At 48.5% G+C, this 25,971-nt stretch overlaps 1 protein-coding gene across 1 annotated transcript in view; it reads right to left on the bottom strand.

Annotated features, from left to right (window-relative positions):
* Nucleotides 1–24,871, bottom strand: part of rnf38 (ring finger protein 38) — a 26,475-nt gene extending 1,604 nt beyond the window's left edge. The window contains exons 1-11 of the mRNA XM_056410157.1: nucleotides 24,800–24,871; nucleotides 23,048–23,753; nucleotides 6,855–6,916; nucleotides 2,594–2,778; nucleotides 1,830–2,205; nucleotides 1,427–1,585; nucleotides 988–1,179; nucleotides 603–767; nucleotides 407–510; nucleotides 209–293; nucleotides 1–74 (exon numbers count right to left, since the gene is read on the bottom strand). The exon at nucleotides 1–74 is cut by the window's left edge and continues 48 nt beyond it. Of these exons, the coding sequence (XP_056266132.1) occupies nucleotides 1–74; nucleotides 209–293; nucleotides 407–510; nucleotides 603–767; nucleotides 988–1,179; nucleotides 1,427–1,585; nucleotides 1,830–2,205; nucleotides 2,594–2,778; nucleotides 6,855–6,916; nucleotides 23,048–23,666 (2,021 nt within the window). The 5' untranslated portion in view covers nucleotides 23,667–23,753; nucleotides 24,800–24,871. The remainder of the gene's footprint in view (nucleotides 75–208; nucleotides 294–406; nucleotides 511–602; nucleotides 768–987; nucleotides 1,180–1,426; nucleotides 1,586–1,829; nucleotides 2,206–2,593; nucleotides 2,779–6,854; nucleotides 6,917–23,047; nucleotides 23,754–24,799) is intronic.
* Nucleotides 24,872–25,971: the final 1,100 nt, after the last annotated feature.

Here is a 25,971-nt window from a genome sequence, read left to right as displayed (position 1 = left end):
AGCTGCTCGATGTCGGCCTTCGTGAGGCCGCGGGGCTTGGCCTCCCCGAGGCGCTCGGCGAGGTTCAGCAGGGCCTGAAGGTTCCACAAGAAACGCAAAAAAGATTAGACGTTGGCAAAGGTTGAAATAATTAAAAAGCAGGTAGAAAACGGATTCTCTCCATTCCAGGCTTAAAAACTACGAGGAACTTTTTTTTCCGGCATCGTACCTCGTAGTTCTCAACCTCTCCATCGTCCACGTCCAGCTCCAGGTTGATAGTGGGCGCCACGTTCGGAGGCACGGGAAGCATAGACCTGCATGCGGTGGGGGAATGATTGTAGCCACACGTCCAAGAAACTCAAATCTACCGGAAAATATCCTCCGTGTAGTTCAGACGTAAAAATCGAGAACGTTAGAAAACACTTACAGGAAGTAAGGCAGGAAGCTGGGGTGGTAGGGCGACGGGGGCACGGCCTGCGGGGAGCGGTAACGCCGGCTTGTGAATCGGCGAGGCATGAAGTGGGGATAGGGCTGTGAAGGAGGGAAGAAATTTAATTAATTTCTCCACCCGAAAAATGCTGCCAATAGGAATCGACTACATCCAACCAGACGGAGGCTCTCACCACCGTGAAGAGCTCGTGCGACAGGGGGTCGTGGTGCGAGAGGAACTGGAGCGGCGTGGAGGGCGGCAGGGCGGCGGGCGGCTGGTGGTGGGCGTAGCTGAAGCCTCCGCCGACCGAGAGCTGCTCTCCCAGAATGTCCACCTCGTTTTCGATCCTCTGTAAAGGCTGTTGGGGGAAAACACGCCGAGTCATCGATCACGATAACGAGTTTTACCACGGGGCGATAACTTTACCAAAAGGTGTTGACTAGCCGGGACTGTTTTTTTAGTTTTATAAAGTTTTTAATACCAAAGTGCTTCTGTTGCACATTTTTTGAAAGCACGGCGCGATGAGTTCATGTAAATAAACACCAGATTAACCACGAATCGTCAATTCTTTCACGTACCGAGCGCGGCTGTTGCGCCTGGAAGGGCAGGAACTGTCCGGGCGTGGGGAGGTGGGGCGGGTGGTGGGGGAGGTGGGGCGGGTGGTGGGAGAGGTGGGGCGGGTGGGGAAGCAGGAACTGAGGGTCACTGGACAGCAGCGAGGGAAAGGCGTAGGGCACGGGCAGATGCTGCATTGAACAAGCCTGGAGCATCTGGAAGAAAGGGAGAGAGACACGTTATGAGTGTTGGGATTATACAATACCAAGTCTGGCCACAAGGTGGCAGCAGAGGGCCTAAAAGATCAACAAACCACTTTGGACCTGCAGCTCTTTCCCGTATTTTGTTCCTTTTTGTGTGCTCTGCATTGTCTTTTACTCGAGTCATGAAGGAGAGAGGCTGTACAGCACAAAGTGTACTTTCTCGTGACTCATCAAACCCACACACACGTGTTCCTCTCACCGGGTGGTAGTGTTGTCCCGTGCTGAACACCACGCTGCAGGCGGGGACTTGTGAGGAACAGGTGGGGGGGAGGTGCTGCCCGGTGCACATGGGCGCTGCCAGGCTGTGAGGAGGAACTGGGGTCACCGTGTAGGACACTGGGAGACTGGCCTGCTGCAGCTGGGGGAGAACACACACACACACACACTGGTTAATATGCTGCCACTCAGCCCAGGTCATGTCCACAGCATTATATTCACACTTTAAAAAAAAAAAACTAGGCCAGAATTTTAGGCAATTTTGCCACCGACAGAGCTACAAAAAAGTGTGAAAAAATGCACATTGAAACCGAAAGGAAGTGAATGTTGACCCATAATCTAGTGAAGACACACACACACACACACACAGTGTGTTTGAGGCTCACCTGTTCGTGCAGGTCCAGGACCATGGCCCCCTGCTGCTGCGCTGCGTGATGCTGATGCTGCGGATGATGGTGGTGAAGGTGGTGATGGTGGGCGGCCGGGTGCAGTAGCCGCGGCGACAAGGTGGGCGGGTGGAAAGCTCGGGGCTCCTCCAATCCCGTCCCGCCTCCTCCGGCGGCGAGGGGCGGACCGTAGACGCCGGGCGTGTGCGGCGGCGGCGGCGGCGGGTACGCCTGGTGCGTGGGGGGATGGGGGTTGTGGTGGTAGTTCTCGTCCTGGTGCTCCGACGGCGCCGGGCCTTGGGTGGAGGGGTGGTGATGGGGCGGCAGGTGGCGGGTGGGTCTGGCGAGGCGGCCGCGCTGACGCCTCGCTGGCGGGCTAGGAGGCGAGGAAAGGAGGGACGGTTTTTACATTTAGGAGTCTCCGTTCACTAAACTCATTTTGACCGAGGGCCACGTCGGCATCACATAAACACATAAACTACTCCCGAACGTTAAGTTAAATAACTCTTTGCATTTGATTATCTTTTATTTGTGTAGAAATATTGTACATAAGAAAATTCCTCTAATATTCCAACATAAATCCATTTAATTTGAAACCTTCAAAATAAAAGCACGGGATATTTTTCTTGCATTTCTTCAAGAAAAGGTGATCGCGTGTCTTTCGAGCCGTCGGGGGCCACGTAAAATGACGCGGCGGGCCCGATTTGGCCCGCGGGCCTCGCGTTTGACACCAGAGTCGCAGGCGCGAAGATAATCAAACGTACCTGCGCCTGTTCCGAGCGGGAGTGAGGCATCGCTCCTGGTAGTGGGGGTGGGGCGGCCTTCGACTCGGGGGTCCTGACTCCCAGGGGCGGATGGGGGGAGACGGCGGGGGGGCGGAGGAGGTCAGCTGCTCCAGGACAGACTGACTGGACAGCCTCTGGCGCTTTGGACTGGGGCTTTCCTCGCTCTGCGGAGGGGAGAGAGGATGAGTGTATCAAATCAATTTCACGATGCTTAGCAGTCCTCCAATCCATACGGCTGCATGGACACTACGCTCCTTTGTGACTCATGGCATTTCCTGTATCATCCAGAGTATGTGTGTGTGTGTGTGTGTGTGAGTGAGTGTGTGTGTATATCCATATTGCCCCACCAGCCCTGAGGGTACAAAGTCACTTCCTCTTGGAGTGAAAGGGAATTCTCACAATCCGATGTGTGAGTCACTCACACACACTTCTGGGAGAGAGCTCAACAAATAGAAGTCGTGACACACAGAGAGCTGAACGTGTTGTCAGCAGCCGTCAGGAACTCTACCGACTGGGATCTGAGAGTCACCTCCAGCCAACCGGTGACTCTCACCGGCAAGAACACACACGCTCGTGTGTCCGCTCTCACACACAGAGCCACACACACACACAGCCACAGAGAGAGACACACACACACACACACAGAGCCACACACACACACAGAGCCAGCCACACACACACACAGCCACAGAGACACACACACCTTACTTGATCCCCACTTCCAGCTCCCCTCTTTCTTTGTGGGGAAACACGTTGTTAAAGTGTGATAAAAATGACTCAGCGGCTGCGACTTTTCTTTTTAAAAACACACACACACACACACACACACAGAGCTCAGCAACCTTGAGAGCAGTGTGATAGCTAACAGGAAACAGCTGGAGAGCAGGCTGCAGAGACACGGTTATGGAAATGCCTGCAGACATGCGCAAATTCACACACACACTCACACACACACACTCACTCACTCACTCACTCGCACACGGGCAGCTGCCACTGTTTGAGTTCTACAACCCGTGAAGAACAAAAAAGCGTTTGAAGCTCTTTGGAAGCAAGACGCCGCTTCTTCTTTTTCTTCTCACAAATGCGTGAAACGAAATGTGTTGGGACCGTGGGGCGGAGCGCAGCCGAACCGACGGCAGAGAGGAGCGCGTGATGAGCGGAGGGCTGGAGAGAAGGATGGACAATGGAAGAAGAGGCGGAGGAGGGAGACGAGCGGCTGGGCGGAGCCTCGGGGCGCACCGGACCCTTAACGACAAAACACGTTTGGGCCGGACGGGTTTCGGATCAGATGTTTTCCGTGGTGCGTCAGCAGGTCGGTCCCGTCCGGATGAAACCCAGAGTCATTCCCAGAGTTCAAAAACTAATTTCCCAGGATGCCGTTCTCTCAATCTCTAGAAGTAATGATATTCGTTCTTTTGACAGGCAGCTGTTTTGATTGTTCGGTGGCAGAGGGGGGGGGGGTGACCCGGGCTGTGGCGGAGGAGTCCGCCCTGAAATTCAAATTAAAGCAGTACGTATGGAGACATTGGGGAGGTATTTCTCCTATGAATTAAGATCTCTCAAAAGGCTGCATCACGAACAGACAGACACTTTGTAATGTTCCAACACAATTTGGTTGTTACAGAAGACCTCTGCACATTAAATGAAATATACACAATCCTAATATAAAAATCATATATACACACATATAAATATAAAATGATTATATATATATACAATATTTATACATATGTAACATGTGCTTTATATAATATATATATATATTATAAAAATAAAATATATAAATAAATAAATACATTATAAATATATCAATATTATATATAATAAAATATATATACATTATAAATATATATATATATATTCCTTTTGGTAAATGAAACAAAGTAATCAAATGCATAATTAAATAAAGCCATGTTAGCGTGTTATGGGATCAAAAGTGACATGGAAGGCACATTCTATATCTAGACATGCTTGAGGACACCAGTGATCCACCCCCACCCCTCTCTGCTCTAATCACAACCCCACCCCCCCTCTTACCCCCTCCCCCTTCTTACCGACACCCCACAACCACTGCACCAGCCTAGCCCCAACACCAACACCCTCGGGACATCGACTGTGCCCATTTTCATGTCTAAGCCATCTTTCTCCATCCCAAGCCCGACACCCACACACACACACACACACACACACACACACACCTCCTCCCCCCCCCTTTTCCTTCCATCAGATAAGCTGTACCACTCTTCCTCCCTCCCTCCTTTTCCTCCGTCTGGTCCTGTCCTGAGACCCCGGCCTAAAATCGGAGTGGACGCGACAAGAAGTTCTTAAGACAGGACACACACACAAATACACACACACACTGTCCGTAACACATGCAGAGTATTGCCCATTAGTATGAAAGTTTGATGGGCCTGTCTACACGCGTTAGTGGGAGGAGAGCAGTGTCAGACAAAGGAGTGTGTGTGTGTGTGTGTGTGTGTACGTGCTCAAGCAATATGCCTCAACGTGGCCTTATGTTCCAATAAAGTGGTTGTTGTTAACTTATACACACACACACACTTTCGTACAAACATGTTTGCAGTAAAACCAGAATAATGAAGAAGAAAAGACACACACACACAGACACACACACACACACACACACAGTAACTGAGGCCAGCAGCTGTCGTAGCTTTGCTGTCAATGCTGGGAACCAAAATAAAGAAGAGGCCCACAGATTGAGTGCAGAACACTCACCTAGGACACACACCTAGGACACACACCTAGGACACACACCTAGGACACACACCGGAGCCCAAGTTTCCTTTTTTTTCCAGCTTTCGTGCCCCAGAAATGTTTCACTGAGCAAATATGCTCATTTGCCTTTCACGGCTTCATTAATATTTGCTTCCACTGACACTCAAACACTTCTCCTCCCTCCCTCCCTCCCTCCTCCCTCCCCCCCCCCCACACTTATTTTCTTTCCATCAACAAGATTTTCAAAGCCCATTTTGTTTCCTCTGCCACTGTTCCTCCCTTCCTCCCCCCTCAGTCCTTCTCCCCCTCCTTCCCCTTCCCTCACTCCAACCAAGTCCCACAGCTGGAGCCAAGATCATTAGCAATACCCCCTCCCTGTTTTCGGCCTGCCTGCCTCCCTCCCTCCCTCCCTCCCTCCCTCCCTCCCTCCAAGCTTTTTCTGCAACACCTTCCGCAGCATCCTGCATCCTGCCTCCCCTCTTCTCCTCCTCCTCTGGCTTCTCAAAAACAAGTCTTCGCTTGTGGCGATGACTCTAAGTGACTTAAGTGCTCATGTTCACTTTTAAACTCATCTGAACTTCATGCGTTTCCATCATTGACGTGGAAATAGACTGAAATGATGAGTTCAAAGATTTAACAGTTTCATGTTCTTCCCTGTAAATGTAAATTTATAGTTTCTCCCATTTTTGTAGACATTTTATGAAGGACGCGCGGCAGTATCCTTCAGTGATCAGCTGACGTTTCCACAACAGATGATCAGTAAACGGCTAAAAGCATGGTCGGCTCCGACAACGGCCTTTAAAATCAAAACAAAAACGTGTGTGTCACACGTTAGGAATGTACTTAGACAACAAACCAGCACCCTTTACATTTCTCCAGCCGGCTCTCTGAGCGTGAATAATTCTATATACACATACTTTTATACTTCAGCATTTGTAAAGCAGAGTTGAGGTACTCCTGTTAAAAAGTATAACAAGTTAAAACATGACATACTGATGAGCATAAAGTGTCTGAGCTCAAAGCTTCAACTAAATGATCCCATATTCAACCCAAATGCTACGGGTTTGTTTTTTTAAATAGATGAGACTTACTTAGTTTCATTAAAATAATACATTTCTCTTTTACTTTATAACTCTAAAAGTTGCCTGATTGGTGGATCACATTGTTCCGCCTTCATATGCATCTGTGTTGTACTTGGTATTGGACAAAATGTTATTAAAATAAGAATTTTTTTAACGGTGGATTTTCCATAATCACAATGAGTCAACGGTCATAGTTACGAGAGTCCGTGACCACAGCGGCACCGACAATAATTCCAGTGAGGTTTACTGGCTACAACACTTTTAGACCACACACACACACACATCTGATTGTGTGTGTGTGTCAGTCCTTCACCCAGCTGAGAGAAAACATAATCTAATATAGGAATCCCATGATCTCAATCAGGCTGCACAGCAGTGTACTTCTGTAACACATGAAGGTATTCTCTGTAATGTGTAGTTACCTTATCGCTCTCCTCTCCATATGCATGATCGGGGTGGCAGAGGTAGGATCCGCCAGAAGCTCCTACAGAGAAGATAAAAGAACAACACAAGGTCACAGTGAGTCAGCCCAAGGTCACAGTGAGTCGGCACAAGGTCACAGTGAGTCGGCACAAGGTCACAGCGAGTCAGCACAAGGTCACAGCGAGTCAGCACAAGGTCAGTGAGACAGCACAAGGTCACAGTGAGACAGCACAAGGTCACAGTGAGTCGGCACAAGGTCAGTGAGACAGCACAAGGTCAGTGAGACAGCACAAGGTCAGTGAGTCAGCACAAGGTCACAGTGAGTCAGCACAAGGTCACAGTGAGTCAGCACAAGGTCACAGTGAGTCAGCACAAGGTCAGTGAGACAGCACAAGGTCACAGTGAGTCGGCACAAGGTCAGTGAGACAGCACAAGGTCAGTGAGACAGCACAAGGTCAGTGATACGGCACAAGGTCTGTGAGACAGCACAAGGTCACAGTGAGTCAGCACAAGGTCACAGTGAGTCGGCACAAGGTCAGTGAGACGGCACAAGGTCAGTGAGACAGCACAAGGTCTGTGAGACAGCACAAGGTCAGTGAGTCAGCACAAGGTCAGTGAGACGGCACAAGGTCAGTGAGACAGCACAAGGTCACAGTGAGTCAGCACAAGGTCACTGAGTCAGCACAAGGTCACAGTGAGTCGGCACAGGCCTCACGTCTTTGTTTTCTACACATTCAGAAATATGCTTTACTTGCTCCTGCGTGTTCAACATTTAATAAACAACCCGTCTAATGTTCACACGTTCGTTCTTGTGGGAGATTTTTTTGATTATGTTGTATGTCAAATACATCAGGATAAAATTATATTATGTAACCCTAACCCCAATAATTGCCAGAAATGTGGGACTTTCACACACTGGCAACAATTACTCAACAATTTAAATCAAGTTAATGATACATTTCTTAAAGCAATTCCATTTAAACCAAACAATGATGTGTATCTGCATATTTACACTAAAAGTATTGACCAATGAGTTGTGGTGTGTGTGTGTGTGTGTGTGTTATTTTACCAATGTTGACAATGCCTTGTGTTGACATTGATAGGCTTCGTGCGGGGAGACTCCTCTTAATCTACACAGTGCGTTTAATCCTTTTGTTGTTATTGTTCCTATTCAATGACAACATGTTTGTGAGACGCGGTACTGACCATGTGTACGGCACAAAAGTGACAAAACACATGACACACACACAGTAATCCTGGATTAGTGAAGACGATGATCCCGCCGCCTGCATCACGGCTCAGACCTTCACTCCTTTGTTTTGCCACAGTCCTTTCATCTTTGTATCGTCTTTTCCGTTCATCCGGGTTTTGTTTTGCCCGCCGTCGCGTGGCGTTAGCCGGGACGTCCTCGACCACAGATGGTGGCGGCGGTCCACCGAGGGCACGCTCCCAAGGGCACTCCAGACAAGTCTATACCTTCACGTTAGATACGAAGAGCGTCGAGCCGGAAGGGAAGAGACGCTAGAAGGACTTTTTGGAAGAAGAAAAAAAGAGCTTTTTTTTTTTTTTTAACCCCTCGGCTGCCGTTAGTGGGATCTCTCCTGCTCACAGTCTCCTTCTTTGAAGAGAAGCTGTCATTGACAACAAAGAGAAGAGAGAAGAGACTGGGAGAGAGACGAGACTGGGAGAGAGAGACGAGACTGGGAGAGAGAGACGAGACTGGGAGAGAGAGACGAGACTGGGAGAGAGAGACGAGACTGGGAGAGAGAGACGAGACTGGGAGAGAGAGAGAGAGAGAGAGAGAGAGACTGGGAGAGAGAGAAGAGACTGGGAGAGAGAGACGAGACTGGGAGAGAGAGACGAGACTGGGAGAGAGAGACGAGACTGGGAGAGAGACGAGACTGGGAGAGAGAGACTGGGAGAGAGACGAGACTGGAAGAGAGGTGAAGAGACTGGGAGAGAGAAGAGACTGGGAGAGAGAAGAGACTGGGAGAGAGAGACGAGACTGGGAGAGAGACGAGACTGGAAGAGAGAGAAGAGACTGGGAGAGGTGAAGAGACTGGGAGAGAGAAGAGACTGGGAGAGAGAGAAGAGACTGGGAGAGAGAGACGAGACTGGGAGAGAGAGACGAGACTGGAAGAGAGAAGAGACTGGGAGAGGTGAAGAGACTGGGAGAGAGAGACTGGGAGAGAGAGACGAGACTGGGAGAGAGAGGCGAGACTGGGAGAGAGAGCGAGACTGGGAGAGAGACGAGACTGGAAGAGAGAGACGAGACTGGAAGAGAGAGACGAGACTGGGTGAGAGAGACGAGACTGGGAGAGAGAGAAGAGACTGGAAGAGAGAGAAGAGACTGGGAGAGAGAGACGAGACTGGGAGAGAGAGACGAGACTGGGAGAGAGAGACGAGACTGGGAGAGGGTGAAGAGACTGGGAGAGGGTGAAGAGACTGGGAGAGAGAGACGAGACTGGGAGAGAGAGAAGAGACTGGGAGAGAGAGACAAGACTGGAAGAGGGTGAAGAGACTGGGAGAGAGAGAAGAGACTGGAAGAGAGAGAAGAGACTGGGAGAGAGAGACGAGACTGGGAGAGAGAGAAGAGACTGGGAGAGAGAGACAAGACTGGAAGAGGGTGAAGAGACTGGGAGAGAGAGACGAGACTGGGAGAGAGAGACGAGACTGGGAGAGAGAGAAGAGACTGGGAGAGAGAGAAGAGACTGGGAGAGGGAGACGAGACTGGGAGAGAGAGACGAGACTGGGAGAGAGAGAAGAGACTGGGAGAGAGAGACGAGACTGGGAGAGAGAGACGAGACTGGAAGAGAGGGTGAAGAGACTGGGAGAGAGAGAAGAGACTGGGAGAGAGAGAAGAGACTGGGAGAGAGAGACGAGACTGGGAGAGAGAGACGAGACTGGAAGAGAGAGAAGAGACTGGGAGAGGGTGAAGAGACTGGGAGAGAGAGAAGAGACTGGGAGAGAGAGAAGAGACTGGGAGAGAGAGAAGAGACTGGGAGAGAGAGACGAGACTGGGAGAGAGAGACGAGACTGGAAGAGAGAGAAGAGACTGGGAGAGGGTGAAGAGACTGGGAGAGAGAGACGAGACTGGGAGAGAGAGACGAGACTGGGAGAGAGAGACGAGACTGGGAGAGAGACGAGACTGGGAGAGAGAGAGACTGGGAGAGAGAGACGAGACTGGGAGAGAGAGACGAGACTGGGAGAGAGAGACGAGACTGGAAGAGAGAGACGAGACTGGAAGAGAGAGACGAGACTGGAAGAGAGAGACGAGACTGGAAGAGAGAGACGAGACTGGGAGAGAGAGAAGAGACTGGAAGAGAGAGAAGAGACTGGGAGAGAGAGACGAGACTGGGAGAGGGTGAAGAGACTGGGAGAGGGTGAAGAGACTGGGAGAGGGTGAAGAGACTGGGAGAGAGAGACGAGACTGGGAGAGAGAGAAGAGACTGGGAGAGAGAGACAAGACTGGAAGAGGGTGAAGAGACTGGGAGAGAGAGACGAGACTGGGAGAGAGAGACGAGACTGGGAGAGAGAGAAGAGACTGGGAGAGGGTGAAGAGACTGGGAGAGAGAGACGAGACTGGGAGAGAGAGACGAGACTGGGAGAGAGAGACGAGACTGGGAGAGAGAGACGAGACTGGGAGAGGGTGAAGAGACTGGGAGAGAGACAGAGACTGGGAGAGAGAGACGAGACTGGGAGAGAGACGAGACTGGGAGAGAGAGACGAGACTGGGAGAGAGAGAAGAGACTGGGAGAGAGAGACGAGACTGGGAGAGAGAGACAAGACTGGGAGAGAGAGACGAGACTGGAAGAGAGAGAAGAGACTGGGAGAGGGTGAAGAGACTGGGAGAGAGAGAAGAGACTGGGAGAGAGAGAAGAGACTGGGAGAGAGAGACGAGACTGGGAGAGAGACGAGACTGGGAGAGAGAAGAGACTGGAAGAGAGAGAGAGACTGGGAGAGGAGACGAGACTGGAAGAGAGAGAAGAGACTGGGAGAGGGTGAAGAGACTGGGAGAGAGAGACGAGACTGGGAGAGAGAGACGAGACTGGGAGAGAGAGAACAGACTGGGAGAGAGAGAAGAGACTGGGAGAGAGAGACGAGACTGGAAGAGAGAGAAGAGACTGGGAGAGAGAGAGAGAAGAGACTGGGAGAGAGAGACGAGACTGGGAGAGAGAGAAGAGACTGGGAGAGAGAGACGAGACTGGGAGAGAGAGACGAGACTGGGAGAGAGAGAAGAGACTGGGAGAGAGAGACGAGACTGGGAGAGAGAGAACAGACTGGGAGAGAGAGAACAGACTGGGAGAGAGAGAACAGACTGGGAGAGAGAGAAGAGACTGGGAGAGAGAGACGAGACTGGGAGAGAGAGACGAGACTGGGAGAGAGAGAGAGAAGAGACTGGGAGAGAGAGAAGAGACTGGGAGAGAGAGAAGAGACTGGGAGAGAGAGAAGAGACTGGGAGAGAGAGACGAGACTGGGAGAGAGAGAAGAGACTGGGAGAGAGAGACGAGACTGGGAGAGAGAGACGAGACTGGGAGAGAGAGAAGAGACTGGGAGAGAGAGACGAGACTGGGAGAGAGAGACGAGACTGGGAGAGAGGTTTTCACAACTGAATTCCTTAATTCATATTTCCTCTCCAACCTTTAAAAAAAATTAATGGATCGAGTTAAATAAAGTTCACATTAGTGACAGGGTTCTTACACATTTTGACCAATGGATTTCCAGGACTTTAAACCAAATGTCCATGACCAAACTGAAATCTCGGTATAAACATGAAAAATGTAGAAAATGTTGCGTATTGAGAGCTATCGCTGGCTTATATTTTGAGCGTCTTTCTTTAAAAAACATATTAATTATGTTAAACTCAGCGTAAATGATGTGATTATAACACATTTCCATGACTTTTTCAAAACTTTTATGATTGAAGTTTTTTCCAGGACTTTCCCAGGCCTGGAAATTACCATTTTAAAAATGCCATGACTTTTCCAGGTTTTCCATGACCGTACGAAACCCTGTAGTGGGCTAAAAAAAAAGGGTCTGTTTTCACCGAGTGCTGGTGATGCGTTCGTGGGACTCGGCTCGTTTAAAGCGTCTCTGTCCGACGCTCATTCAAGCGTCACAAAAGGCAAACGCACAAAAGGCACACTTCTCTCTGGCTCTCTCCGAAGGCGGTCGCATTTTTTCTCTCCCCCCCCCTTCCCATGACCTTCCCTGCTTGGCTTCTCTCGTCATGTCTTGTCTGTCTCTATACTGGAGAGACTCTCTACGCATCGCTCTTCGAACTAAAAACCATGGACGTAATCAACTGGTCCTTAAACGCACTGACACCATCTTCTCGACGAAGCTCGGGTTCGGGGAACCTGCCTGTCCTGCTGGGACGAATGTTGCTGGATACACGATGGACGCTGGGCGTGGCGGGTCTTGTGCTCAGCACCACTCTCCGTGGAGGACGTGAAGACATCTACCTATTCGGAACTATGATTACAGGATTTCTGCTGTTTGGATTTGGCGCTGCCCTGGCTTATCGGAAAATTAAGGAAACGGTGACAGCTGTAAAAGCCCCTAAGGCTGCCCGACATGATTGACGTTGGGTAGAGTTGTTGGCACTCAGACTGTGGCATTAAACCGCCAGAATGATAACATCGTGGAGAAGCTGACTCTGCAAATGAAAGTGGATCGATTTGAAATCCTATTGGGAAGCGGGAGGAAGATGGAGGAATAGTGGTTGCGCAAAATTGAAATGCAGCTACTGGAAGACCAAACAATCCCAATCTTATCTGCTTTGCTCCCTTACCAGGACGGGCCTTGGCCAAGGCCGTTACTGGAACAACAACTCCCGAAGATCACTGAAACGAGAATCTCTCATTCCTTCCCCTATCCACAGACACCTGTGGTTGTTTTCTCCCAGGACCCTTCAAGGCTATCTCCATGGCAACGACCATCTTATGGACTGAGAACTTTGTCTGTTGTGGCCTGGGGAGGACGACATAACAGGCCACGCTTACGAACTTAACATACACTGAAATGCATTCACTACCCCTCCCCATCCCACGCCTCGCCTGCTTCGCCCCCAGTGTGACAGGACGGGCCTGTGATCGGCGCTGTAATGGCTGAAGGACCGGGCTGGCTGCTTGTCGGTGCTGGTCACCTCCTGCCCCAATGGCTGGGCTTAGATCACCCAGTCTTTGGCTTATCTCCCTCCCCCTTCCTACTCGTTGCAATTTATGTTTAAGATGTATGTGCTTATGTGCTAAGGTGTTTTTCCTGCTCCCACACTGTACCCTAGGGAGCACAAGGTCACAGAGTCAGCACAAGGTCAGTGAGACAGCACAAGGTCACAGTGAGTCAGCACAAGGTCACAGTGAGTCGGCACAAGGTCACAGTGAGACGGCACAAGGTCACAGTGAGTCAGCACAAGGTCAGTGAGACAGCACAAGGTCACAGTGAGTCAGCACAAGGTCAGTGAGACAGCACAAGGTCACAGTGAGACGGCACAAGGTCACAGTGAGACGGCACAAGGTCACAGTGAGTCAGCACAAGGTCAGTGAGACAGCACAAGGTCAGTGAGTCAGCACAAGGTCAGTGAGACAGCACAAGGTCACAGTGAGTCGGCACAAGGTCAGTGAGACGGCACAAGGTCACAGTGAGTCAGCACAAGGTCAGTGAGACAGCACAAGGTCAGTGAGACAGCACAAGGTCACAGTGAGTCAGCACAAGGTCACTGAGTCAGCACAAGGTCACAGTGAGTCGGCACAGGCCTCACGTCTTTGTTTTCTACACATTCAGAAATATGCTTTACTTGCTCCTGCGTGTTCAACATTTTATAAACAACCCGTCTAATGTTCACACGTTCGGTCTTGTGGGAGATTTTTTTGATTATGTTGTATGTCAAATACATCAGGATAAAATTATATTATGTAACCCTAACTCCAATAATTGCCAGAAATGTGGGACTTTCACACACTGGCAACGATTACTCAACTATTTAAATCAAGTTAATGATACATTTTTTAAAGCAATTCCATTTAAACCAAACAATGATGTGTATCTGCATATTTACACTCAAAGTATTGACCAATGAGTTGTGGTGTGTGTGTGTGTGTGTTATTTTACCAATGTTGACAATGCCTTGTGTTGACATTGATAGACTTCGTGCGGGGAGACTCCTCTTAATCTACACAGTGCGTTTAATCCTTTTGTTGTTATTGTTCCTATTCAATGACAACATGTTTGTGAGACGCGGTACTGACCATGTGTACGGCACAAAAGTGACAAAACACATGACACACACACAGTAATCCTGGATTAGTGAAGACGATGATCCCGCCGCCTGCATCACGGCTCAGACCTTCACTCCTTTGTTTTGCCACAGTCCTTTCATCTTTGTATCGTCTTTTCCGTTCATCCGGGGTTTTGTTTTGCCCGCCGTCGCCGTGGCGTTTAGCCGGGGACGTCCTCGACCACAGATGGTGGCGGCGGTCCACCGAGGGTACGCACTCCCAAGGGCACTCCAGACAAGTCTATACCTTCACGTTAGATACGAAGAGCGCCGAGCCGGAAGGGAAGAGACGCTAGAAGGACTTTTTGGAAGAAGAAAAAAAGAGCTTTTTTCTTTTTTTAACCCCTCGGCTGCCGTTAGTGGGATCTCTCCTGCTCACAGTCTCCTTCTTTGAAGAGAAGCTGTCATTGACAACAAAGAGAAGAGAGAAGAGACTGGGAGAGAGAGAAGAGACTGGGAGAGAGAGAAGAGACTGGGAGAGAGAGACGAGACTGGGAGAGAGAGACGAGACTGGGAGAGAGAAACGAGACTGGGAGAGAGAAACAAGACTGGGAGAGAGAGAAGAGACTGGGAGAGAGAGAAGAGACTGGGAGAGAGAGAAGAGACTGGGAGAGAGAGACGAGACTGGGAGAGAGAGACGAGACTGGGAGAGAGGTTTTCACAACTGAATTCCTTAATTCATATTTCCTCTCCAACCTTTAAAAAAATTAATGGATCGAGTTAAATAAAGCTCACATTAGTGACAGGGTTCTTACACATTTTGACCAATGGATTTCCAGGACTTTAAACCAAATGTCCATGACCAAACTGAAATCTCGGTATAAACATGAAAAATTTAGAAAATGTTGCGTATTGAGAGCTATCGCTGGCTTATATTTTGAGCGTCTTTCTTTAAAAAACATATTAATTATGTTAAACTCAGCGTAAATGATGTGATTATAACACATTTCCATGACTTTTTCAAAACTTTTATGATTGAAGTTTTTTCCAGGACTTTCCCAGGCCTGGAAATTACCATTTTAAAAATTCCATGACTTTTCCAGGTTTTCCATGACCGTACGAACCCTGTAGTGGGCTAAAAAAAAAGGGTCTGTTTTCACCGAGTGCTGGTGATGCGTTCGTGGGACTCGGCTCGTTTAAAGCGTCTCTGTCCGACGCTCATTCAAGCGTCACAAAAGGCAAACGCAAATAAATCCAGCTCCCTGAATATGGGCTCACTTGCAAATTGTCGGAGACGGCGGATCGAGTCAGAGACGAGTCATTCAGCCGGAGTCGCTCCGGAGCGACAACACGGAGGCTACCCAACAGGTTTCAAATGTTTGGATGACATAATGTTGACTGTTGGACCGACACGCGATTTAGTTTCTTCACTCGGGCCGAGCAGCCGGGGAGCGTTGTCCATTGTTCACTGTGGGGGGGGAGACAAGTTATTCTCCTGCATCTCTAGGACGATTTTAGAAAATGCGAATAGGGGCTATTACGTGAATATCACACACACACACACACACATGTCCAGTAACTCCTGTAAGAGTTCATCGGTGCAGCCGTCTATGAAGCATTCGTAGTTCTATGTATTTTCCGTGTGATTTTGTGTGTATTTTATTCTATTTTAATGTTTTGTTCCATCTGGACTGCGAGTCTCAAATAAAAGTGTGATTGATTTTGCTCGTATAGAAAACGGGTTGCGATTGTGAGCAGGACTTTTATTTATGGTGTATTATTCAAACCCGACGAAATCACATGTTTGGACTTCAACGAGTAAAAAAAAATAAAAAATGTTTTAAAAGAGCAATAAACTTTACACGTCTCACAGACTTAGCACTCCGCCATCTTCACTGAAAGAAAAGAGTGTGATGCTGCTTCTGAAGTGACAAAGTTGCGGGTGGTGTAAGAGTGGAGCGCGATAGAAATGTAGAAAAAAAAATTGAATGCTGAAATAAAAATGATTGTAGAGAGAAAACAACCAGGGAAGAATATGTGGCGAACAAGAATAAAAAAGGCAAAGTGGCGCTACAGAAGAGGACAACGATGGAAAAAATGTACATGAAAGGAGGAAACAAGAGATGGGAAAAGATAAAGAGTGTAGGGGGGGGGGGGGTAAGGAAGGCGACTGGAGGCAGAGACAGCAGTCGCAGAGAGAGGGGGTTGTGGCTTCCCCTCTTGACTGCTATTGATTTTCTGTACGCCTCAGAGTGCATCAGCTATTTCTATCCATTTCCTCCACCTCTCCCTCCCTTCCTCATCCCTCTCTCCCATCTGCACTCAGCGCAGACACTCTCCTAGCACCTCCTCCTCCTCCATCACTTCATCACCATCCCTCCTCCCTGCCACCGATCCATTTCCCTATCTGGCGGCCTGTCTCTCTCTCTCTCTCCCCTCTCCCCCATATACTCCCCCACTTCTTTATCTCACAGCGTCCACATTTCCTTGCCTTCCGTATCGCTCCATCTCTTCCCGTGATCTCCCTCGGCCTCTCCGCTTGCAGACTTTTCCTCCATTAAACTTCCCCCCCCCTTTCTCGTGTCACAAGCAGAAGAACACTGGGGGAGAGCGGGTGAAACGAATAAGTGGCGGGATGGAGAAGACGATAAGTGACAGGCTTACGAAAAAAAGAAAAAAGAAGGAGGGAAAAAATGCACCAGCTGAACGGAAACAAATTGGAAAATGGACGGCGACATTGTCGACTGCTGCAGAACTTGTAACCAATTTACATACAGAAAGACAATTTCAGCCAGGCATACGTGTAACACACACACCTCTCACATCACCCCTCCTTGTGAACACATGTCACAGCACACTTCACACCCGAGTGTAAAGCCGAGTAACAAGCCGGCGTACACGTTTAGGATGAGGCGTGCGTGCGACGTCTGCCCACCCATTACCTGCCCAACGCCGCTTCACACGGGCCTGATGGCAAGCTTCAGTGTGTGTGTGTGTACATTTAGAAATGGTACTGATTTTACCTCTCCCACTTCATCCATCCATCCCCCCTCCATCTATTTATTGTTCCGTCCTCATTATCTCTCATCATCTCTCCCTCTGTTGTGTTACGGCTGCAAGAGGTTGCTCCTCAATCATGCACTTCTTCTCTAGTCTTAAAAACTATATATTAATAATATATATATATATGGATAAATATTGCATTTATATATATATTGCATATATATATATTATTTATTTATATATATTTTTATTTATATATATGCGCAGGTCTTCCCACTCGGCATACTTGATTGTGACGTTATTATGGGATTGCTTGGGCCAAAATGAGAAAGCAAAGAAAACGAGACACAAAACCGTTTTTCCTCAAACCTAAAAAGTATATAAAATACAATAAGGAACTAAATAAATGCAATACTGTCCGATATACTTCCTAAACCAACCAATCGCAACCGGCTTGATTCACACAGCACCGCAAAAAAACAACAACACACTGTGCATTTTGTTCTACTGAAGGAAAGCCTGTGAGCTCCAGAGACCCTTTCTGGGTCGCCGCCAATTTATATAATTTGTGGCTTTAACTCGTTTACACGTAACCGCCTATATTTAGCCTGAGAAAGCCAAACACATATTGGTTGTGCGTCAATAAACGTGTTTCTTTCTTTGTCGTGAGTCACGACTGCAAAACGCACACGAAATATTTTCCATTCAAATATGCGTTTGGCTTATTCTGCATGTATGCATATGCTTCTGACAATCCTGTTCCTGCTCCAGGCCCACCCAGGGAGCAACTAAAGACACACACACACCTTATTTGTTCTCACTCCTTCTCTCCTAACAATCTCCCTCCCTTCCCGATTCCCCACTGAAAGACAGAAGCCAGCTGAGCCGGAGCATTAGAGGAGGGACGGTAACGCACGGGGAGGCAGAGACGGACTCGCAGGACATATTTCATATTGCATATTATCTTCCATCATGAATCTCAACACAGACTGAGCCATCAACCCACCGGGATCAGACAATCTTACCACAATAAAAGACACACACGGTGGCTTTTTTTGTGCAACAGGTACATGCGGACTGTGAGAAAATGTTTTAAAAAGACCGATATTGTCAGCATCTGCTAAAAACTCAACGTTTTGCCAAATTGTGACATTTAAAAGCAAGTTTTCTTTCTGTAAGTAGACAAAACAATTGTTGTCCTTGAGCAAGGCACTGAACCGCCCCCACAGTTGCTTCACCCTTAATAACTAAGGATGAGTTAAACACAGAAGAATTCCCCCACTGGGGGATGAAAAAAAAAAGTGTACATTATTACAAGAAGTTGATATAGGGAAGCACAAACACGTTATGTTGAAATGCAGAAGAAAAAAATATACAAAAATGCTGAAGATGCAAACTTTTGAGACAGATATTGCAACACAAAGAAACTGGAGTTCAAAATGAAAGCGTGAGCGAGGAAAGCGTTGTTTACAGGGACACAGACATGCCCTCAGACTGCAGTTACACCTATAAAACACCTATATGCACGAGCAGCTGGTTACACCTATAAAACACCTATATGGTGACACCTATGTCGGTGTAACCAGCCAAAAGCATCACGTCAACCTCCACGATCACGAGGAGGGATTGGACTTATCCGTCAACTCGTATTCATGTTCTACGTTAATGCATTTCTACATACGACCTGCATGATGAAAGCATTTCACTGGCCGTCTTTGTATAATCACTGGACATGTAAATAGAGCTTTGTTTCCTCCAGTGAACTATTTGTTACACAAATCCAGGAGGAGCACAACAAAGCGACGTCGGCGACTGCGTCGTTTACGACAGCGAGTATAAACTAAGCTTAAAGAAAAGGCGTGCTTGTTATTATCTGTAACTGAATCGTCTTTTAGGTTCAGTCCTGCCGCAGGTAACCATGGCATCAGTTGTGGCATCATAATAATATAAAGTCCAGTTATAGAGAGGATGTGAAAGAGTCCAGCAGACATGGGAAACAGGGATGTGCACCCATGACACAATCGAGCCACGTCCATCAAGCTCTCTCCCTCCCCCCCTCAGCCCATCTCTCAGCCCCTCTCTCCCTCTCCACCTCTCTCCCCCTCTCAGCCCCTCAGCCCCTCAGCCCCTCTCTCCCTCCCTCTCCCCCTCTCGACCTCTCCCCACCTCTCTCTCGCTCTCTCTCAGCCCCTCTCCCTCTCCACCTCTCTCTCTCCCTCTCTCTCAGCCCCTCTCTCTCTCCCTCTCCCCCTCTCAGCCTCTCTCCCCCTCTCCACCTCTCTCTCTCTCCCTCTCTCTCCCCTCTCTCCCTCCCTCCCTCCTCTCAGCCTCTCCCCTCTCCCTCTCTCTCAGCCTCTCTCTCAGCCCTCTCCCTCTCTCCTCTCCCTCCCTCACTCTCAGCTCCTCTCTCTCTCCCTCTCAGCCCCTCTCCCTCTCCACCTCTCTCCCTCCCTCTCCCTCCCTCTCTCCACCTCTCTCGCTCTCTCAGCCCCTCTCCCCCTCTCCCTCCTCTCAGCCTCTCCTCCCTCTCCTCTCAGACCTCTCTCTCCCTCTCCCCCTCTCAGCCTCTCTCCCCTCTCAGCCTCCTCTCCTCCCTCCCTCCCTCTCACTCTCAGCTCCTCTCTCCCTCTCTCCACCTCTCTCTCCCTCTCTCTCTCTCTCCCTCTCAGCCCCTCTCCCTCTCAGCCCCTCTCTCCCTCTCTCAGCCCCTCTCCCTCCCTCTCAGCCCCTCTCCCTCTCTCCCTCTCTCCCCCTCTCAGCCCCCCCCCCCCAGGGAATCCTCTCTTGCTTACCAACGCGTCTGCTTTGTTGTTTATTTGGAGCGACACGAGGAGAGCGGGGGAACCCCCTGCGACTTGGTTCGATGCAAGTGAAAGAAGAGTTTCTCTTCAAACCTGTAAGGGGGGGGGGTTGCCTGGAGACAAGACAAATGAAAGTATAATAATACAGAAACAGGAGTGCATGTTTCCACCTCTGTTGCTGGCAGATTGATGGAGGGGGTGAAGGTAGAGTGGCACTAGCGTCTGCCCCTCTGCTGCTTTGGGCAATCCATTAAAACGATCCCTCCATTAGTCAAATGGGAGGAGGCCGGAGCAAATGGACCGGAGGGGTGCAGAAAGGGTTGGACTGATCCAAAGGGGAGGGGGGGGGCTGTGGCTAAGAGACGACAGGCTGTGACAAAGGTGGGGAAGGATAGAATAGCAACGGCTACAGAGGATGATTTATCCACATAGAGCCATTTGGCATTCGGTGGGAACCTCAGCTCAAGTGCGTCTACATGTCGGTGCTTCTCCTGTACATTTTGCACAAGTGGGCTCTCTTATTTATTTATTTACCTCATTAGACACGTTAACGTCCTAAAATGTTACGCACAAGTGGTGTAAATGCTAAATGAGATAGAATGACAAAAAGACAATGAGAGCGCTACAAACTGAAGATAACGGGCATGAAAGAACGAGGCACAAAGAAACCAGAAGTTTCAGAAAGGACTACTACAGAGAGAGAGGGAGAGAGACACAGAGAGAGAGAGAGAGAGAGAGAGAGAGAGAGACAGAGACACACACAGAGAGAGAAAGAGGGAAAGGGAGAGAGAGAGCGAGAGAGAGAGAGAGGGAAAGAGAGAGACACACACAGAGAGAGAAAGAGGATAAGGGAGAGAGAGCGCGAGGGAAAGAGAGAGAGAGCGAGGGAGGGAAAGGGAGAGAGAGCGAGGGAAAGAGACACAGAGAGAGAGAGGGAAAGGGAGAGAGAGAGAGACACACACAGAGAGAGAGAGAGAGAGAGAGCGAGGGAAAGAGAGAGAGACAGAGACACAGAGAGAGAGAGGGAAAGAGAGAGAGACACACACACAGAGAGAGAAAGGGGGAAAGGGAGAGAGAGAAAGAGAGAGAGAGAGAAAGAGGGTTTGAAGAGAACAGGATATCATTATCTTTCATGCCGAACGCAGGTGACTAGCAGAAGGAGAATGGACTGAGGATCTCTCCATCTCTCTCCCAACAAGCAGGGCCTCTTCTGGAAATGGAAAGTGGGTCTAATAATAATAAAGGAAGGTGTGTCGTGTCCGGCTGGCCAGCTGCTTCGCTCGTGGAGAAGAGAACATTCAACTGTAGCTTCGCCCTGGAGGCCTCCTCTGGCCAAGTTTAATGCAAATTGCACTCAATAAAATAAAAAGCTAATGGAATCCGTTTGTTTGTATTTCTAAATTAAAAGCAACCGCTTTACTTTTGCAGCGACAGTTTCATCGCTTTCGCTCCGTGTCAGACGTTAGCGTTTGTATCACTTACAGATAAAAAATAAAAAAGGATAGATACCAATTCATACACGCATAAATACCTAGATTTCTTTTCTATATTACTGTTCTTTTATGCCTGTTTTTCCAGGTCTCATTGAAATTAATCCAGATAATGAGTGTCGGTGGAATCTCTAGCCAGTGCCGACCCCTCCGGATCGAAATCCATTTGGATGGAAATACAATCCAGTCATTCTACCCGTTGATTGGTGCTGTCCTCCATCACGGCCAGGCCACGGTGACAGAGTGCGGGTGGTAGGTCACGGCGGCCTGATGAATTCTGCAGAAGGCTACTTCACCGCTCGCTTTTTACCTTCCCGATGTCCCTTTCTAGCACAGATATACAAAACATAGAGCTTCATGATTTCCCTTAAAGTCCACAAACATACATTAAGGTGTCCCAGCCCACAGTTGCTCAGTCTGTGGTGGACATGCATGCAGGGACCTTTTGAGACGGCACAGACAAAAACATAAGCGCTGTAAGTCTGGTCAAATATTGTTGCGTACATTAAATTAAATATATTTCCCTGTGTAGTTGAATTATGTGGCCAAAACCAAAGATAAACAGCTGAAGTGACTAAGTTACAGCACGAGTTGCTTACTGAGCAAAATGACAGTGTATGTTTAAGTTATCATGTAAAATGAGTAAGAGTAGTTATTCTAAATGTAAACAGAATACTGTTGGTACATGAATCCGCCAAATGTATATAGTCTGTGTTAAATACTGTTTGTTTGGGCAATAATCCTTAAAAAGGTTAATCTCAACAACTAATCTGTGTTATGATTCGTACATAACGAATGCAACAAACAAACAAAAACATCTTTACATTGTTACTTTTTGTATTTTTTAAAAAGAACAATAAAGAAATATTCCCCAAAGCACCACAGAAGACACGCGAAACATGGCCCCCTCTTTCTCTCGCTCTACTGCAAATGCAGCGAGCGGCCTTCAGGTTTTATTCAACCAATGTAGATTTAACCCTTTTCCAAAACTTATCGAACCCTGGAAATAGCCTTTTTTTCTCAGGACTGTACAAACACCGCTTTCTATAGAGGCCATTGGCATCCTTTTTCATAAAACATGACATTGTCCAAAGTAAGGACGGTGGAAGATTTAGTCTTGTGATTTTAGGATGTGAAAACAGCTATACAGGAGCATGAATAGAAAAGAAATATATGAGGTGTGCCTGTTTTCTCAAGTACAGGTGACAGCGCTGAACTGTACAAGTTAAGAGAAAGACTAGCCTGTTCACACTGCACGGCCTGTTTCCTAGTCACATCAATGTGTGTGTAGTTTACCCAAAAGACATTGTGTTGAGAAAAACGATCTGGGAAACCAACTATTCACAGCAATTTGAGTCCACATCACGGACTACATTACTGCTGTTAATGTACCTACTATATGTGCACCACAGCCGTACTGCAGCTCTGTCACACACACACACACACATTATTAGAATACAACAAATGTGTTCACACACGCTGGTCCTGTTCTGTCATGGCAGCCCGCTCCTCTCAACTTGCCTCTGAAAACATCCCCAGGGCATTTCACACCCCGACATCCATCACTTCAACACGGCATGGAAAAGGGGAAAAATTCGATTTACCTCCATCGGTCGAGACTTCCACCGCAACGTATACGTATAGTTACACATTTACAATGACAAGCGGTGGACATTTACCTTCCGCGGGGATGCGGTGCGCTCCGGGAACCGAAGGCAGCCGGTGAATGCCGGGGGAGGCGTTACTTCCCGGGGCTCGCGGCTGGTTCTCCGGGAGATTGCCGTGAGCTCCAAACGGTGCGCAACCGGCTCCGTGTTGCTGTGGGTGTAGTTGCTGCTGTTGCTGCTGGTGCTGCTGGTGGTGCTGGTGGAGATGATGGTGGTGGTGGTGGTGGTTAGATCCCATGACTCCACTGCCGGTAATTCCACTGCCATTCCCGCCACCGTACTGCTGGTAATATCCAGACCGAGAACGCGATCGAGTCCTGGGGGGCTCCATGGCCATTTGGTGGGGGTGGAGCGGGTGGAAGAGAAACGAGGAGGACGCGACCGGCGACTGCGGCGGGGAGCCGCTGGTGGATCCCGGCAGCGCGAAGCCCCTCGCGCCGCTCTGGCTGTAGCTGTAGCCCGGTGCCCGGCCCCCCTCCGCGCCCCCGTACTCTGTCCGCTCCGCCGACTCCGCCGCCCCCGCCTCGTCGAATAAATCAGCCCCTTTAGGGACAGGCTCCGGGGTGGAGGGCAGCCGGGGGCAAACTCTAGGCTCCCGAGTCGTTGGCTGTCCGGTGGCTGCGATTGGCATTTCCTTTCGGGGGATTTCCTCTTTTTCCTCCTGAGTTTTTCTCTCTCTTCCTCTCACAGAAAGAGCTTTTTTTCTTCTTCTTATTCGCTGTTCACGAAGACAAAAGTTGGAGAGTTAAACTGAGCTCTTTGGTTCCCGTGTTCGCACTAAAACACTTCACGGGTAAAAAAAAAAAAAAAAAAAAGCCGTTATAAAACACATTTGTCTTCCAACTTTTGAAGTAAACGCTCTCACACTTCCCTTGAAGTTTGTCTACAAGTAACGTTAGTAAAAAATAAAAAAAACAGCGAGAAACTGGTTCAGCAACTAAACGTAACGTCAAAAAACAACGTCGTCCGTTACTAACAACGTCCACAATGTCGCGTCCTAACGAACCACCACTGTGACCGTTTTTGACAGTAAGGTGTAAGCCGACGAGGAGCCTCTTTCGCCGGGGGTCGTAAACGTCCGACCCCCGTGCGGTTCACATGTCGGTTAGCTCACAACAACCCCGGAGCAGCGAGTCCCCGGAACGCGTTAGCTCGATAATGCTAACGCGGAGGGGACATGCTAACGCTGGTGAAGCATAGAGGGGAAAAAAACGTTTGTAAACGCACATTACGATTATTCCTACAACAGCCGACTTAGCACGCTCGGTAGCTTTCTCATAGCCGATTCAAACCCCGAACTAAAGTTTAACGCAACTTTGTCCACTTTAAGAGCCATTTAAACTTGTTTAGCCAGTATGCGTAATGTCGTTTACCAGCGTTAGCTTGGCAGGCTCAACCAACCGCCGCCGCTCCTCCGCCGACCAACACGGAGAAAACCCCCGTCGCTAGCCACCCACGCCTCGAATCCCTTTAAATCGCTTGATAAATAGTAACCGAACAAAAAAAGGCTTTAAAGAAACTTATTCGCGATAGATTTCATTGAGTTAAGGTGACCCGGTGATGTTTTCCCAGCTGGGCGAACACGGAGAAAGATACACACACACACACACACACACACACACAAAAGTGGTCCAAGCTAAAATTACAAAGAAAGAACCACGGCTAAAATTAACACGATCTTAAGGAATGACCCCGCCTCTGAGTCTGCCATTGAAAAACGGGCTTAATTTCCCATACCGAGTAGTTATTTCCCCAACACCTTACCTGCGGTGTGCTCTCCTCGACTGTACTCCCGACTCGAATCTGTCGATAATACCGCGAGCCCAGCGTGTGAGTGTTTGCTGTATGCCAACGTGTGTGTGCGTGCGTGTGTGCGCGCGCCCAGTGTTCGCTTGGTGTCAGCGTGAAATGTGACAGACCGTCAACGCTCAAGTCGGATTTCACCAGGCGCGCCCAATCGATACCAGATTTTTTTTTAAAAGTGTTTGTAGTTGATTTGAACACACGGCTCTCCCACACGTTCGCCGAGGTGAAAATAACACGGAACTATATTCGAAAGTGTTTTTTACGGTTATTTTGCGTTCACTTTATTTCCAGAACCACGAGTTTACTCGGCGGTGTGAATTCGTCGCGGATCGGTACTCGACTATAAAGCCTGGTAAATCAGAAGCTGCGGATAGCAGAGAGAGAGGCAGGCTAAAAGGGGCTTTAAATTATTTATTTACAAATACCAAGGCTACCCATTGCAGCTGTTTCTTCTGGAGCTGAAAGTTCGCATTAAAAAAAACAGAAGTAGTTTTCTGTGATAGCAAAAGTTGCGTGCCATTTTTACAGTAGCTAATAAAAAAAACACAACAAAGAAATTAAACAGTGAGGTACAGAAATTAGGTTTATTCACCCCACGTCTAAAATAAATTGGCCTAATTAAATATTCACCATCTAGGCTAAACGAGACGAGCGAGTCTGCTTGTGTGACCCTCTTGCTTTCCTCGCGAGCCACATTTTTCACGGATAGAACAAGTTTGTGCATGTGTCCTCATGTCAGTATGCTCTGATGGTAAAACGTGGCAATTTCTCATAGTTGCATAGCAATGAGTGAGGCGAGAGAGAGAGAGAGAGAGTACTTGTTTGTTATGTCCTGTCAAAATCAGGATATGGGCATCATATTTAATATCTCTGACATAAACTAGTGTGAATGATGACTCCAGATTTTCTATGCATCGTCTGTGTGTGTGAGGGGTGTGATGGATGGCATATGAAGGGAAGCATGATATCAATCTGTATGTCCTCACACACACACACACACACACACACACACACACACAATCTAAACTCATCCCAGTCCATCTCACCTCCCGTACTATATTCCCTTGGTCTTGTTCTCTCATTTCACACACACTTCAAACCCAACCCATCAACACTCATCCTAATACACA

The sequence above is a fragment of the Pseudoliparis swirei genome, chromosome 24 (assembly GCF_029220125.1).
Source record: "Pseudoliparis swirei isolate HS2019 ecotype Mariana Trench chromosome 24, NWPU_hadal_v1, whole genome shotgun sequence".
Lineage (NCBI taxonomy): Eukaryota > Metazoa > Chordata > Actinopteri > Perciformes > Liparidae > Pseudoliparis > Pseudoliparis swirei.
The sequence above is the reverse complement of the archived record's forward strand: the minus strand, read 5'-3'. Positions and strand labels throughout refer to the sequence as shown.